Genomic DNA, 15,751 nt, shown 5'->3' on the forward strand with positions numbered 1-15,751 from the left:
TTATCTACAGGTGTAAAATTTTCAGAAAATACTATCTGATTGGCTCTAATTTTATATGTCGATCATCTGAATCGATTCAGCTGTTCAAAAATTATGAATTTTTGAAAAAGATCATTTTTGAAAAAAAGGAGACATTGATTTTTCGGACCAGGAACAAAACTACCACTTTTCACGAAAATCTGAGCGGTTTGACATGGAATGGTTGGATAAACAAGAATAAACAAGAAATCAGTTATAGTTTTCGAGGAATTTATTTACACTTTTTTATAAATCTAACTTTATTCTAGTAATAGTACGGGTGCCCGTAACCATATCCATATCCTCCTCCATACGGATAGTAATCACCGTAATGGGGATAGTAGGCAGGTCCACCGTAGTATCCACCATGTACGTGTACATGTTTGTGGAATCCAAATCCGAAAGTTTCAGCGTTATCCAAGTCTTCACGCTCTTCCGCAGCATTCTGATTGCTGGCACCTTCTACTGGTACAGCCGCGGATGAATCAGCCACTGAAGCTACTTGAGGTCTGATTGCACTTGCAGCGATGATCGAGATCATTGCGAATAGAAACATAATCTGAAAAAACGGTGTTGTTATTATTCTTGTTAAAAATTGTAAGTTGTAATTGTGAAAATTGTTGAGCACATCTCACCGATTTCATTGTGTACTTTTGTGGAGTATTCTCTGTTACTCGCAATAGTTGCGTTTCAGAAGGATAATTCACGAATGATGTTCCTAACGTTGTGACCTCTTACTTTTATAGTGCAAAATGAATGCGCGTGGAAATACTTGTTCCAGAAGCGAAACGCTGAATTTGCGTCACGAAAATCATTCGGGATTGGCTACGGTTCAAATCAAAATAACTAACAAGAATGTCTCAAAAACATCACACGCTTAAAGCTACCTGTGTGACATTTGTCATAGTAATATTGAAGTAAATAACAAGCTAGAAAATTCCCCACAGAAGCAATGACTCCAACGAATTGCAAATACAATCTAGTCTATGATGCACGAAGTTGATTATGTTATGAGTAGTAATATTCAAAAATACTCCAGGAATTTTGAAGTTCGTGAACAATTTGAGTTCTCCAGGTTCCATCGTTTATCATCGAACGTTGCCCCCAACCATCGACATATATTTCTCGTTTCTTTGCAACGGCGTTTGTGACGTCAATTGAAAGTATGCGGCAGATATTCGCGCGATTTCCATGAGAATATCGATTTGGTATAAAAACAAGAACTTTCCCTCTGGAGTCAATCAGTTTTCTGAAAATATTCTGCCGTGTCGCATATTCTTTTATTTAATCCAGATCCGTGATTACATCTCCTTTAGAACCATGAAGGTAAAATCAAAAAAAGATAATTTTAATAATTAATTTTTAATTTTAATTTTCGCTCTTATTTATTAAATTTCTATATTCACAGCACATTTGTTTATTCGCCATGATTGTTGTTATCGCTGTAAACTCAGTAAATTCCCGAGAAATTGCACCACCTGTTCGAGTAGTGCGGGCGGCAGATCTTCCATTAACTGCATCGGAGGATGACACAAACAACCAGGGCACAGCGGCGGCAAGCGATGATTTGGATAACGCGGAAACCTTTGGGTTTGGTTTTCACAAGCACGTACATGTTCACGGAGGTTACGGCGGACCTGAATATTATCCATACGCAGGGTACTATCCTCACCCGGGACATTATGGATATGGTTATGGGCACCCATATTATTATTAGCATGGAATAATTTGTAAAAAGATAAAAATAAACGCCTTGTATATTTCTCTGAAACTAATAATGTTTGATTTTTTAAGTTTATAATATTTCAAATAATGTTGAGAGCATGCGACGTGATATTAATCGTTTTGCAAATAATTTTACTTCATTTATCGCAGCATAAAAAAACTGTTAAGCCGTTTCATACTTGATGTGAATTTCTTTCACTAGATAATAGTAGAAGCAATGAAAATAGTGTACAAGTAAAACTAAATTCATGGTAACATCGCAAAACCATTTAAATGAGCGCGTCTCTGTTGTGATTAATGAAGAGACTGTTGATCGTGTTCGGAATAACAAATAGGGTAAGTGTACCAATTATGGAGGAGATATGTCACCAACTTACAGAAATTTGAGAATAAACACTCTATTTTAGTATACTTTATTTATTTATTTATTTATTTATTTTTTCGTATTTGTCAACCGATGATTTGCATCCCAATGACATTAGAACTTAAACTAACTTAAACTAACAACACAAAAAATCGCCTAAATTTGCTCTTATTCGATTCTTGTGACACATTGAAATTAAACACAAAGTTGAACACTTATTGAAAACTCGACACATACTCCGGCACTGGTTCATGTAGGCCATAGTTCGTTCTAGCATGAGGTATGATGAGAAATGAGTGTGATCGTAGATGACAACGACGGGTATTAATGTACAGCATACTGAGCAGTATAGGACAATCGATATTTCCCTGCAAGAGATTTGCAACGAAATATGCTTTCGTTACCTTGTCTCGCTACCGTCTCGCGTCCAACAGTTCCAGGTTGATGAGCTTACATCGGCTTGTGTAGCTTGGCGAATTCGAAGGATCCCTCCAGCTGAGGTGACGAAGTGCAAACCTAATGAATTTTCCAAGCAATAGATGAGTATTCCAGGATAGGACGCACAATTGAACAATATAAGGCTTTTAGGCAATAAACGTCCTTAATTTTTTTTGGCAAAGCGAAAAAGAAACCCCAGTTGCGAAGTGGCTTTAGATACAGCATATGCGACGTGATCTTTAAAATTCATTTTAGCGTCGATCATAATCCCCAAGTCCTTGACTGTTGATTCGCGTTTGAGTTATACGCCTACCAATGTGTAGTCAAAGCAGAAGAGTGTGTGTTTACGCCCGAATGAAATAACGGAGCACTTCGACACGTTAAGCGATATACGATTCTTTAGACACCATTCGGCAAAAGCTTCTAATTGTTTTTGCAGGAATAATGCGTCTCGCGGTTGCTGTATCACGTAGTAGAGCTTCAGTTCATCGGCATACGAGAGTTTCAGACATTTCATCGTGAAGTTGACATCGTTCATATACAGCAGAAACAAAAATGGTCCTAGGTGACTGCCCTGCGGAACACCAGACCAAACCGGAAACGGTGATGAAATATGATCTCCAATTTTGACTATTCGATGACTCATCTTATCAAACGCTGCGGATAAGTCGGTGTAGATAGCGTCTACTTGTATTCCATTCTCAGTTTGATGTATCACGAACAAGGTGAAGCACGTCAAGTTAGTGGTCGTGGAACGCTTAGGCATAAATCCGTGTTGTTCCAATGAGATATACTGTGAACAACTTTGCATTAACGCCTGAAGCACGATCAGCTCAAACAACTTCGAGGTGGCACATAATGCAGCAATACCTGAATAGTTCGAAACGCTCCGTTTGCAGCCTTTCTTATATATTGGAAAACATATGACTGCTTCCAGCATCTCGGAAATACACCGGAAGATAGGGACAGATTGAACAGTGTCGCTAGAGGTGACGCAAGTGTGTCCACACAACCTTTCAAGACGAGTGATGGAATGCCGTCCGGACCACATCCTGTGGAGGTTTTCATGTTCTTAGTTGCTGCAATTACCACATCGTCAGTGACAACAAAATCAATATCAGAAGCAAGAAGTCAAGGTACGTTTCTGGTAAAAGCAGCAACATCCTGCGGATCGATGTGTTCATTGACAAATACATTACTGAACAGAGAGCGAAACAGGTCAGCGATGTCGGTAGTCGTATCAGCTCCCATTAAACCGTTGGTCAACGTAGATGGTAAATCGGATTCCTTACGTTGGTCCTTAACGTAACGCCAAAATCTTTTAGGATTTACCTTAAGACGACTCTGCAGACGGTCTTGATAAGCACTGTAGAGACGATTATTGAGCTGTTTATATTCAGCATTCGTCTTCAGATATTTCGCTCTTGTAGAGTCGGTACGGTGCTTGCTAAACTGTCTTAAAGCAGACTGCTTCACTCTTTTAAGATACTTCAGGGCACCATTTGACCAGGCAGGCTTGGTATCCTCACGTTTCGTCTTCACTGGAACAAAATGATCGATTGCATACAGTAGAATACTGGACATGATCGATGCAGCGAGGTTAGAGTCACAATCTTGAAAAGCATCTATCCACTCGATTTGTGCGAGAAAATTGTTCATTGCGGTAAAATCAGTTTTACTGAAATCGTACGAAACACTTTCAGAAATACCGCGAAATTGTCGGAAAGGTTTTAAATTAAGATTCACCAGTAGGGGAAAAGGGGGGAATTTGGACCTCCTAAGCAAATCGCCTAATATTTCCAAACCAATACGGTCTATATAAAAAATGTCACATTGTATATTGAGCTACACTTGTTTTCTCTCAATAAATAATGTTTAATCATTATATAAAGCTTCAATCTACCAAATATATCATAAAATAAAAGAGATGATTTTTGGACATTAAAATTTGATGCGGGGTGATTTGGACCGTCTGTGGGGTGATTTGGTCCAGTGTGTGTTTCATCGGAAAAAACATCTTTATGTTTATGTAAAGTATTTTGGAACAATGTTACAATCAGTAACAATGTTTTGGGATCGATACCAGGTGTCTTGGCCAGATTCCAGACCAGAAAAATTGTATTGACACCATCTCGAATTCTGCATGAATCTTTTCACTGTTGGTCGAGCATTTTCAAACATTTTTGATTCTTGGTCAAAGAAAATCCGTTCTCGATGGCCTGCGTTGCTCTTTCAAGCTTCTCCTTCTTCCAACGTTGTCTGTCCATCCTCTTTTTGTAATTCAGAGGCATCTGGAATCAATTAGACCAAAAAAAGTATCAAACCTGTAGGACCAATTCACCCCACAAAAACGTGTCCATGTCACCCCACACAACACGCAAAAATTAAAATGTAATTAATCTCATTTATTGTTATCAAACTTACAGTTTCGCTACATCAAATTGTTCCTCTTCTGTAGGCGAACAGAACTGTACTGCACAATACATGAAAAGTTTGTTTAATAAGCGGGAAAAACCTTAAAACCACTATCGGAAAACTCACATTTTTGACGATCAAAGTGCTAGCTGTGTTTATGCTACCGTTTCCCTCTACTTGTGAAGTTTTACTAAAGATTTTTACTTTAGGTACATACGGTTCAACAATAGGAGGAAATGACATTTAAAAAAATCCAAGTTGAGCAGCCCTATAGGAGGATGATGTCGCACTATTTTAACAAGTGGTGATGGTCCTTGCATGACTGTGCAGTGCTCACATAGTTCTTCGTTGACGAAGCACAGATCAAGTATGCGATCGTTTTCATTTTTGATCCCTATCATCTGACTCAGTCCAGCGGTGCAATTGGAATCGAGCAGTTCTTGTGATGTCAAGCAGATCGAGGATTGCGAAGAAACCGGGTAGAGAGAGCCATGCGTGTTATGCTGCCAAGAGATTGAGCTCAAGTTGAAGTCGCCCAGGATCATAATGTTGTCTCTCGGTCCTAGTTGTGAAACCACCCAATAGAGAGAGTCAAGATGTTGGTTGATCAAAGGTCCATCGTTTACCCTCAGGTTTACCCTTTATCAGGAGGCATGTAAACTACGCACAGGTAAAGTGTAGTGTCCATAGCGATCCACAGATGCTCTACCGTCGAGCAACTCGGAGGATTGAGAGTACGGGATTTGATCCTTGAATGAACAGCCAACAATACACCACCTCCCATGCGTTTGTTACTATTCAGCGACGAACGATCCTGCCTGTAGACGGAGTAAGTCGGAGTAAGTAAGGACGGAGTTGTCGAGCAGCTGACTTGATGCAGTGTTTCCATTGAGCCTGGTTTCGGAAAGGGCGTAAATGTCGTAAGAGCCATCACTCAGAGCCAATTGGTACTCTACTAGAGAACTGTTGATACCACCAACGTTTTGGTAGTAAATTAAGATACCCGAGGAATCAGGACTGCCATTTCTCTGTCGTTGCTCATTCCTGTGGGGTGAGTTTACATCAAAACAAGGATTGCCGTTACTTTTGGAGTACTTGCCATGGGAGGCAGATCGGAAGACCCCTTCGTCAACACTATACTCAGGGCCGAGACGACTTGAAGGACAAGAGCGAAGGTACGGTGGCTGTTCGAAAGTAGTTAGCACGACTGAGCAAGGTGAGTCAGGGGCTTCCTTACTGCTTTGTGTCGAGCGTCCCGGGTCGGATAACGGTGTTCTTTCAAGATGATGAGACGAATCTGAGGTGACATCTGTTTTTTTTTGTTTCGCAGTTCTACTGAGTGAATGTACATCAGGACAAGAATTACCATTACCAAGTGAATACTTGCCATGGAAGACAGTTCGGAAGACCCCTTCGTCAACACTATACTCAGGGCCGGGACGACTTGAAGAATAAGAGCGAAGGTACTGTGGCTGTTCGAAGTATACTTTTTCTAGCAGTTTGAACTCTGTTCTTGAAGATCCTCACTGATATTTCGATGATATAAATAAATGTTTGAAAATGCCATGTACCCATTATGGTGATAATGTTCCTGTAGTTTCGTAATAAAGTCGATGTCGCATGGAAAAATGTTAATAGAATTCAAATAATACTTCAATAATAATTCTTAATTAAAACTTTGATTCTAAATCTTATTCCTAGTATGCAATACTGTGTCGTCAATTCTACACTCGACAACAAATTATGGGAACAAAGCGCGAAGCCGAATTTTTTAAGTTATTTTAGAAATATTGTATCTTCGTGAAAAATCAAAGCATGAAGATAAGATATACGTCATTTCAAAGCATCAAATTTTAAGTTTTGAGATGTAGTATTTGTATATTTCTATTTTGTTGTTTGTAGGTGGAAGAAACTACAACGAAGGCGGCCGAAAAAAAATCGTGTAGTTTATGGACCCGATACTGTAACGATTCGCACAGCACAGCGTTGGTTTGATCGATTTCGTTCTGGTGTAGTGGCTGTCGAAGATACACCCCGTACTGGTAGGTCAATCGTCGTGGAAACCGATAAAATCGTTGAAATATAGACCATAAAACCCTGGGTAGCCGTTTGGAACCATTTGCAGAAGGTTGGATTCCAAAAAAGCTGGATGTATGGGTGCCACACGAGTTGACACAAACAAACCTTTTAGACCAAATCAACGCCTGCGATGCACTGCTGAAACGGAACGAACTCGACCCATTTTTGAAGAAGATGATGACTGATGATGAAAAGTGGATCACATACGACAACCTAAAGCGAAAAAAGTCGTAGTCTAAGCGCGGTGAGCCGGCCCAAACCGTCGCCAAGCCCGGATTGACAGCCAGGAAGGTTTTGCTGTGTGTTTGGTGGGATTGGAATTATCCACTATGAGCTGCTCAACTATGGCCAGACCCTCAACTCGGTTCTCCACTGTGAGCAGCTTGACCGTTTGAAGCAGGCGATTGATCAGAAGCGGCCAGAAATGATCGATAGGAATGGTGTTGTTTTCCACCAGGACAACGCTCGGCCTCACACATCTTTGATGACCCGCCAGAAGCTACGGGAGCTCGGATGGGATGTCCTATTGCACCCACCGTATTGTTCGGACCTGACTCCAAGTGATTATCATCTCTTCCGGTCCATGCAAAACGCTCTTGGTGATACTAAGTTAGCCTCAGAAGAGGCTTGCGAAAACTGGCTGTCTGAGTTTTTTGCAAATAAGGAAGGGGGGTTTGGGGGGGGGGATTTCATAAGGGGGGGATAATGAAGTTGCCTTCTAAATTGCAACAAGTTTACGAACAAAACGGCGCATATTTGATTTAAATTGGATAATTTTAAGTATGTTAAATAAAGTGTCAAATTTCGATTAGATATACGACATTTCTTTTTCCCCAACCCAATATATACACTCTGGAAGGTCGAAAAATAATGATTTTTCGTGATTTTTCTTCTGATTTTAGGAATAAAGTGAAGTGTTCGGGTATTTTATTTAAAGTATATTTGAAGATATATTTTCCATTTTTTGTGTGCATGAATAATGATTATTACGCTGTTGATAACTGTATGCGTAGATGCTGTCTAAAAATTGGTACCTTGTTGGTGGTATCGGTTCTGAAGCAACGGGATGTCGCAGATCGAATTCCAATGAATATTTCGAAACATTAGGACAACACATAAAACGGGGTTTCTGAATGTTCGAAAAATTACCAAAATGACGGTCTTTTTTCAAAAATGAGCTATTTTTCATGAAAAATCGCTGATAATTTGATTTCTTCGACTTTCCAGACCGGGGCCCCCCCTTAAAGCTTTATATCTATCTTGAGAACACTGTTTTGTTTAACGTAATCTTTTCGTTTCTATTTCTAGTACATCGTTCAGACATTATTGTCCAATATCTCCCCTTTTGTAATCATGACTTAGGTCGAGGATACGTATCTACCAGTCAGTTTTTTCAAATAGCCAATAATTCTCATCGTCATGGTCATAGCTTCATCGTCACAATTTTTAGATAAAAAAAATAACATTAAGAGAGTATTCTAGTGTAGATTTCGGACGTTTTTTCGAGCTCTGCACAAATAAAATAAATAATATTTTTACCATCCATCATTTTATTATTTCGTTATCAATTTTTTAATAAAAAACATTAAACGAAAAATATTGAAAATGGCCGACAATGACAAGAGTCGATAACAGAATGCTTCCACTGAGTAAGGGTCGTGAACGTTTCGCGAATCAATTTGAGTAGATTGTCAAATTAATTTTAAGCATTAACGTGTACTATTGATTGTTCGCTGTCTAGAGCACTGAAACTGAAATACCAAACTTCTTCAATATCTAAGTCAGTATATCTTAGCCTAAACTAAACATCTCAGAAGATGCAGAACGGCAACGGAAAATCTGAACCGAATCTAATGCGTGGTGGCGGCGGGATGGAAGCAATAGCATCGAAACAATTTTCACTTTCAGTTTTTCACCGAAGAACACAACTCCGAACGTTTAAAATTGCCTTACGTCATTTCCAACCTGGAAACAATTAAATCAAGAAAATTGAAAGATCGCTTGAAAAAAAATCACAAGTAAGTATTTCACAATTTATCAGTCATCCAGCTAGCGACCACCAGGGCTTTCCATATGGTCATTCTTGTTCTCGCGAGAACAATACACGCACTCAGTATGCCTCGCGACATTCGTCTCGTACTACACATCGCGGCTCCAGGAAATTATATATTTGACGCCCAGTGCTGTTATCTATTTGATAACGCACAAAATCAACAATTCGTACAATCTCCACGGTATGAAAACCGAAATCATTTTGATTCTGCTTTACACTGTGCATGCTTCTTGCATATTCTGCAGATGCATTCTGTGGTTAAAAAAAATGTATATAGTTATTTCACAAAAATATAATTTTATATAATTTAATTAAAACAAAATGGGGTTTTGAGTTATATGCATTTTAAATATTAAATTCAGTTCTCGAATAAGATTACTTTAATGGTATATTCAAAATGAGATGTATTTTCTGTACATCTCATTTTAATCAGACATCTAACGATTGCATTAAAAAAATGGAAAAAATTGCTGATTTTTCATGGGTTTGCCTTCACACGCACTGACGAAACTACTCATGCAGCATCAATCATAGTAACCCATGAGTCAGCAGAAAAAAATGGACAGCTCTATCATTCGAACTCTAACCGTGATAGCGAAAACAGTGAAGCTACTCCGTTCAGAAGTGTGCGCGTTCAAAGAACGGTACTTCGCCGCGTCGAAAACGGACATCGTGCGGCACTTTGTGGACGCCGGATACGTCCGTTTCAGCATCTGCATCTTAGCACTATTGGACAACAATCAGAGCATCGACGGCCGACGACCCTGAGCGACAAGAAGCTCTAAAGATCGAGGGGAAAGTGGCTACATGGCTGCGTGCGCTTGACCGGGAGGTCGGTGCATCCGGCCAAACAGTGAAAAAGTACCTAGCGAACATGGACATATATGTCAGGAAGCGGAAGTCCCATCCACTGGTCTTGGAGCTGCAGACAATGACGCAGCGGCAGCGGCAGCGGCTGAATAAGATGGTCAAGTCGATTTTCCCGGTGAATCGCGACGTGGTGGTGGTGATGGACGACGAGACCTATCTTACCCTGGATGGCAACGACTGGCAGGGCACTGCGTATTTTATCTCCCCACGAAGAAAGTGAGCTCCGGAGTGAAGTTTGTTTCACATATCAAGTTCCCCTAAAATGTGCTGCTGTGGCTGACAATCAGCGAGAGGGGATGTCAAAGCCGCTCTTCTTTAGCTCCGGACTGGCCGTGAATGGGGAAATTTATAGTACGAAAAGCCTGCCGGAAGTTGCGTCGATCAACAAGAAATACCATAAGGGCGAGGAGATAGAACGGCTGAAATCGATGTGGCACCCGTTTTTCTCTGTATGATTTAATATTCACCTTTTGAATGACCAAGAGAAGGCAATATTCTGAAGAAAATCTAAATTGTGAATGGATCAATATGATGACAGTAAACATAGTGATTTCTTAAACCGGACAAACCATCATCATTTTTCGGACAAACCAAAGAAAATCGTTAAAAAACATAAAAATTCGGAGAACGCCTTAAGGTATTATTAGCAACGAGAGACTCAAAGCTTTCCAACAAACCCAAACTCGTCTTGATTATATGCGAATTTCTTTAAGAAAAATCGATTTGCATTCACTAAAATGATCACATCTCTCACATCTGATCACATCATTGGATATGTTATATGAAAAAACTTCAAGCTTTCAAGAAAAAATATAAAACAATAAAGCTCCCTCTAGTTCGAAGCCATGTAAACTATAAGAAACAAATACAATCAATAATTATGATAAAAAATCCAAATTATCTACAGGTGTAAAATTTTCAGAAAATACTCTCTGATTGGCTCTAATTTTATATGTCGATCATCTGAATCGATTCAGCTGTTCAAAAATTATGAATTTTTGAAAAAGATCATTTTTGAAAAAAAGGAGACATTGATTTTTCGGACCAGGAACAAAACTACCACTTTTCACGAAAATCTGAGCGGTTTGACATGGTTGGTTGGATAAACAAGAATAAACAAGAAATCAGTTATAGTTTTTTTTTTTTTTTTTTTTCCAATATATATATTTTTATAAAGGCTCATATGGCGTTAGCCTCACGGGGCCGGGAGTTCAATACAATTTTTCTTATTATCTATGTTAGTTATATGTAACCGATTACTCGCGGTTGGCTCGAGGTTAGTATTACAAGTGTTTTCGTAATTGGGATGTTGCTGTCTCCAATGCTCTGTACGTGTGCCCGACACGGGATACTTCCTATTGGGATGCAGCTGACCATTAATCAGCAACGTCCCCCTAGTCTGTACCTCATATCTAGCGTGGTGCGTCTTTCTCGACTCGAGGAATCCTGGATAGAATGGTCACTAGCCGGCGCAATCATCAGTTCGTGTAGAGTTGTCATGAGCGGTACAACCTTTGGCTCTTGTTGAATCATCAGTGGACTGCACAACCTTTGGCCCGTGTGTTTGTAAAGAGTGTGTGTATGTATTGCCGCGACTAAGTAAAAGTTTATTGATCGGATAGGAGGGATATGAAACGGGGACACAACGAAGGAAACATCATTAAACGTTGACATCGGCGTTTCTGAGGAACAGGTATAGATGAAGCAGAAGATCAGGATCACGGCTACCTAAGATATCCCGGACGGGGATCTCCGATTGTCTGCCTTGTGCTCTCAGTGCTCTAGAGAGCTGAGAGCGAGCAGTATGGAACCGGATACACGACCAGACAACATGCTCGATGTCGTGGTAGCCATCGCCACAATCACAAAGATTGTTTGCTGCGAGCCCAATGCGATAGAGATGCGCGTTTAGGTTGTAGTGATTGGACATAAGCCGAGATATCACGCGAATGAAATCACGACCTACATTCAATCCCTTGAACCATGCCCTCGTCGAGACCTTAGGGATAATCGTGTGTAACCTACGACCGAACTCATCTCCACTCCACATGCGTTGCCAACTTACGAGCGTGTACTGACGAGGAATGTGGAAAAATTCATTATAAGCAATTTGCCTTTCAAAAAGAGTGCCTTCTAAAGCGCCCACCTTAGCTAGCGAGTCCGCTTTCTCATTCCCCGGAATCGAACAATGAGAGGGAACCCATGCTAAGGTAATCTTGAATAATTTTTCGACAAAAACACTCAATAGTTGTCTTATTCTTGTTAGGAAATAAGATGAGCGTTTATCAACCTTCATTGAGCGGATTGCCTCTAATGAGCTGAGACTGTCTGAAAAAATAAAATAGTGGTCGATGGGCAATGTTTCAATGATCCCCAGTGCGTAGTATATCGCACTCAGTTCAGCAACATACACGGAACAAGGATCTTTGAGTTTGAAAGAGGCACTGGAATTTTCATTGAAGATGCCAAAGCCAGTGGACCCGTTTATGAATGAACCGTCAGTAAAGAACATTTTATCAGATCTAACTTTCCCATATTCTGCCGAAAATATCGGCGGAATAGAATCTGAGCGTAGATGATCTGGGATTCCATGGATTTTTTGTCGCATGGACAGATAAAAAATGACAGAGGAAGTATGGGAAGCAAACTTGGTTGGAGATGCCTGGTGAAAGGTGCACGTCGTGGGTAAGGTACTCATGGTATAAAGACATAAAACTTGACTGAGGAATCAGTTGGAGTAGATTTTCGAAGTTATCAATCACCAATGGATTCATGATCTTGCAACGGATGAGAAATCTGTAGGATAATTCTGTGAACCGAAGAGTAAGCGGGGGTACTCCTGCCAAAACTTCGAGACTCGTCGTATGTGTCGAATGCAAACACCCCATGGCTATACGCAAGCAACGATATTGTATTCTCTCCAGCTTGAGAATATGAATCCTGGCAGCTGATCGGAAGCAAAAACTGCCATATTCTAACACTGATAATATCGTTGTTTTGTATAACTGAATGAGGTCTCCTGGATGGGCACCCCACCATGTTCCGGTTATTGCTTGGAGAAAATTGATTCTTTGCTGGCATTTCTGTTTCAAATACGCAATGTGTATTCCCCAGGTACATTTAGAGTCAAAATATACTCCAAGGTTGTAACGACTTTTTTCATGCGCGTATTTTGTCGTCTGTTGCTACACGCATCTGCATGACGGGGCTGTACCTTGCGCCGCCATCATGCCATAAAATTTGCTTCGAATTGTCACGCACACTCCTTTTTTTTTTTTTTTTTTCAACATTCGCACTCACCTTGGCTGGAGATTGTGAAGCACTCCGATGGGGTTCGGGTTGAGAGCGTCGTCCTGCTCCTTCCGTTTGGTGTCACCTTTTCTCCTGCGGTCCTTCCCTTTCCTCGATCTCCTTTCCTTTCTTCGTTGTTGTCGTCCCTTTCTTCGGTACCGGAAGCCACTGCCGCGTCTGTTGCTTTTGCCTTTTTTTTTATTCTTTTTTCTCAATTTTTTCTTTTCACTGCCATGTACACCTTGCGGCCGATTCTTTTCGCCATTAATCACACTGGCGGACGCTCACGTGACGACACTCGAATCGCGTGGTTCAGGAACTCGACCGAATGTACTGCACCACATGGGGCGATCTAGCTACCATCACCAATAGGGGAACGAAACACCGCGAAAGTTTCTTCACGGACGGGACACTTTCACATCCACGAGGCACATTCCGGAACCGTCACCATTTGACTTTTGCAGAGGAGACAAATTATTTCCGCTACGGAAGCGTTTTTTTCCACAACCGAAAATTGCACTCAAACAATGTGCTAACACATGAGCACCAGCGACGTTAAAACCGCGACCGACCTCGACACTGGCCACTTCCACCCTTTTACATTCCTTCATGGAACCCAAATCTCTTTCGCCGCGGAACCACTACTTTTCGCACCACCAAAATTTTCTGGAAAATGTGCTCGACGCAATGGCCGCACAAGAAGCGCCGCGAGCAAGAACACTTTTGACCTCAACAGTGGCTCATGGGATTTTTCCTTCTTTCTCGAGCGAAGATCCTTTTCTGCCGCGGAACCAAAACTTTCGCACTACTAAAATTTTACACCACCAATGTGCTCTGCGATATAGTAGCAGCACCCGAAACTTTTCTAAAAATGTGCTTCGGCACCATGGCCGCACCAGAAGCGTCGTGTACCCAAAAAAATACGACCGTCTTCAGCCGTGGTTAATTCGATTCTCCTCTTCAATTATTTTGTGCGTATGATTCCGCTCCCAAGTGTGTTGTGTTGATGAGCATGTTCCGTCACCCATATTATCATATGATGTCGTTGTATAATTATAGTGCGAATGTTGCAAGAGAGTGTGATGTTGCGTTGCGTGTTGGCATTTTTATAGCGATTGTCAATATCATAGACAAAGAGACTAATAACGTTACAAGGTATTTGAAAAACATCGAGTGCTTGATCGTTTTGCCGGATAGGTGAAGCTGGAATTGGGCGGGTTCGTGCTTCCTAGAAAAAACGACCATTTCGGTTTTCTCCGTAGAGAATTCGATACCCAGCTTGAGAGCCCACGTGAACAGATTGTTCAGGGTATCTTGCAACGACTTTTGCAGAACGACGGGATTAGTACCCGTGATGGAAATAACTCCATCGTCTGCAAGTTGTCTCAGCGTGCAGTCTCTAGTTAGACAATCATCTATATCATTGACGTAAAAACTGTACTAGAGGGGGCTTAGGCAGGAGCCTTGTGGTAGGCCCATAAAACTGTATCGAGAAGATTTCAAGCTGCCATGATTGAAAAACATGTGCTTTTCTGAGAGTAAATTGTACAGGAAATTATTCAGAATTGGTGAAAGTCCACGATTATGAAGTTTCTCTGAGAGAATTTCCATGGAAACTGAATCAAATGCCCCTTTGATATCGAGAAAAACGGAAGCCATTTGTTCTTTGCGAGCAAACGCGATTTGGATTTCAGAAGATAGCAGCGCGAGACAATCATTTGTCCCTTTACCTCGGCGGAAGCCAAACTGCGTATTTGACAGCAAATTGTTCGCTTCAACCCACTTGTCCAAACGAAGTAGAATCATTTTCTCTAACAATTTAGGAATACAGGATAACATTGCAATCGGCCTATACGAGTTGTGATCGCAAGCCGGCTTGTTGGGTTTCCGTATGGCTATCACTCTCACTTGTCTCCAGTCATGCGGGACAATATTCAGCTCCAGAAACTTGTTGAACAAGTTCAGCAAACGCTGTTTTGCCAAGTCGGGAAGATTCTTCAACAAGTTGAATTTAATCTTGTCCGACCCCGGAGCTGAATTGTTACATGAGAGGAGGGCAATTGAGAATTCCACCATCGAAAAATTCTCATAGTCGCATTGGAGCGGAATGTCGCGTACGACGCTTTGTGCAGGAACGGAATCGGGACAAACCTTTCTTGCAAATTTGAAAATCCAACGGTCACAGTATTCCTCACTTTCATTTGTATGGTTCCAGCCACGCATTCTCCTAGCCGTATTCCAAAGAGTGCTCATAGCGGTCTCCCTTGACAAACCATTGACGAACTTTCCCCAATATCCACGCTTTTTTGCTTTAATCAGACCTTTTAGTTTGGCTTCTAGAGCTTGGTGCTTTCGAAACCATTCCACTAGTCCAGTTTTCCTGAATTTTTTGAAAGCGGATGATTTTTCAAGGTAGACCTTTGAACACTCCTTGTCCCACCAAAGTGATGGAGGACGACGTCGTAAAGTGGTAGCAGGAACACGTTTCTTTTGAGCTT

The 15,751-nt window shown here is 41.0% G+C and overlaps 2 protein-coding genes across 2 annotated transcripts; one reads left to right on the forward strand and one right to left on the reverse strand.

The window, feature by feature from the left end:
* Positions 1–232: 232 nt before the first annotated feature.
* Positions 233–716, reverse strand: LOC129771894 (uncharacterized). The gene is made up of 2 exons (XM_055776015.1): positions 654–716; positions 233–577 (listed from the first exon to the last, which is right to left on the reverse strand). The coding sequence occupies exons 1-2, from the start codon at positions 660–662 to the stop codon at positions 284–286; spliced, it is 303 nt and encodes a 100-aa protein (XP_055631990.1). The 5' UTR covers positions 663–716; the 3' UTR covers positions 233–283.
* A 557-nt stretch (positions 717–1,273) lies between these two features.
* On the forward strand, positions 1,274–1,805 carry LOC129771465 (uncharacterized). The gene is made up of 2 exons (XM_055775130.1): positions 1,274–1,344; positions 1,427–1,805. Exons 1-2 carry the CDS (start codon positions 1,339–1,341, stop codon positions 1,733–1,735), a joined length of 315 nt encoding a protein of 104 aa, XP_055631105.1. The 5' UTR covers positions 1,274–1,338; the 3' UTR covers positions 1,736–1,805.
* The last annotated feature ends 13,946 nt before the right edge of the window (positions 1,806–15,751 follow it).

This window comes from Toxorhynchites rutilus, chromosome 2 (genome assembly GCF_029784135.1).
Source record: "Toxorhynchites rutilus septentrionalis strain SRP chromosome 2, ASM2978413v1, whole genome shotgun sequence".
Lineage (NCBI taxonomy): Eukaryota > Metazoa > Arthropoda > Insecta > Diptera > Culicidae > Toxorhynchites > Toxorhynchites rutilus.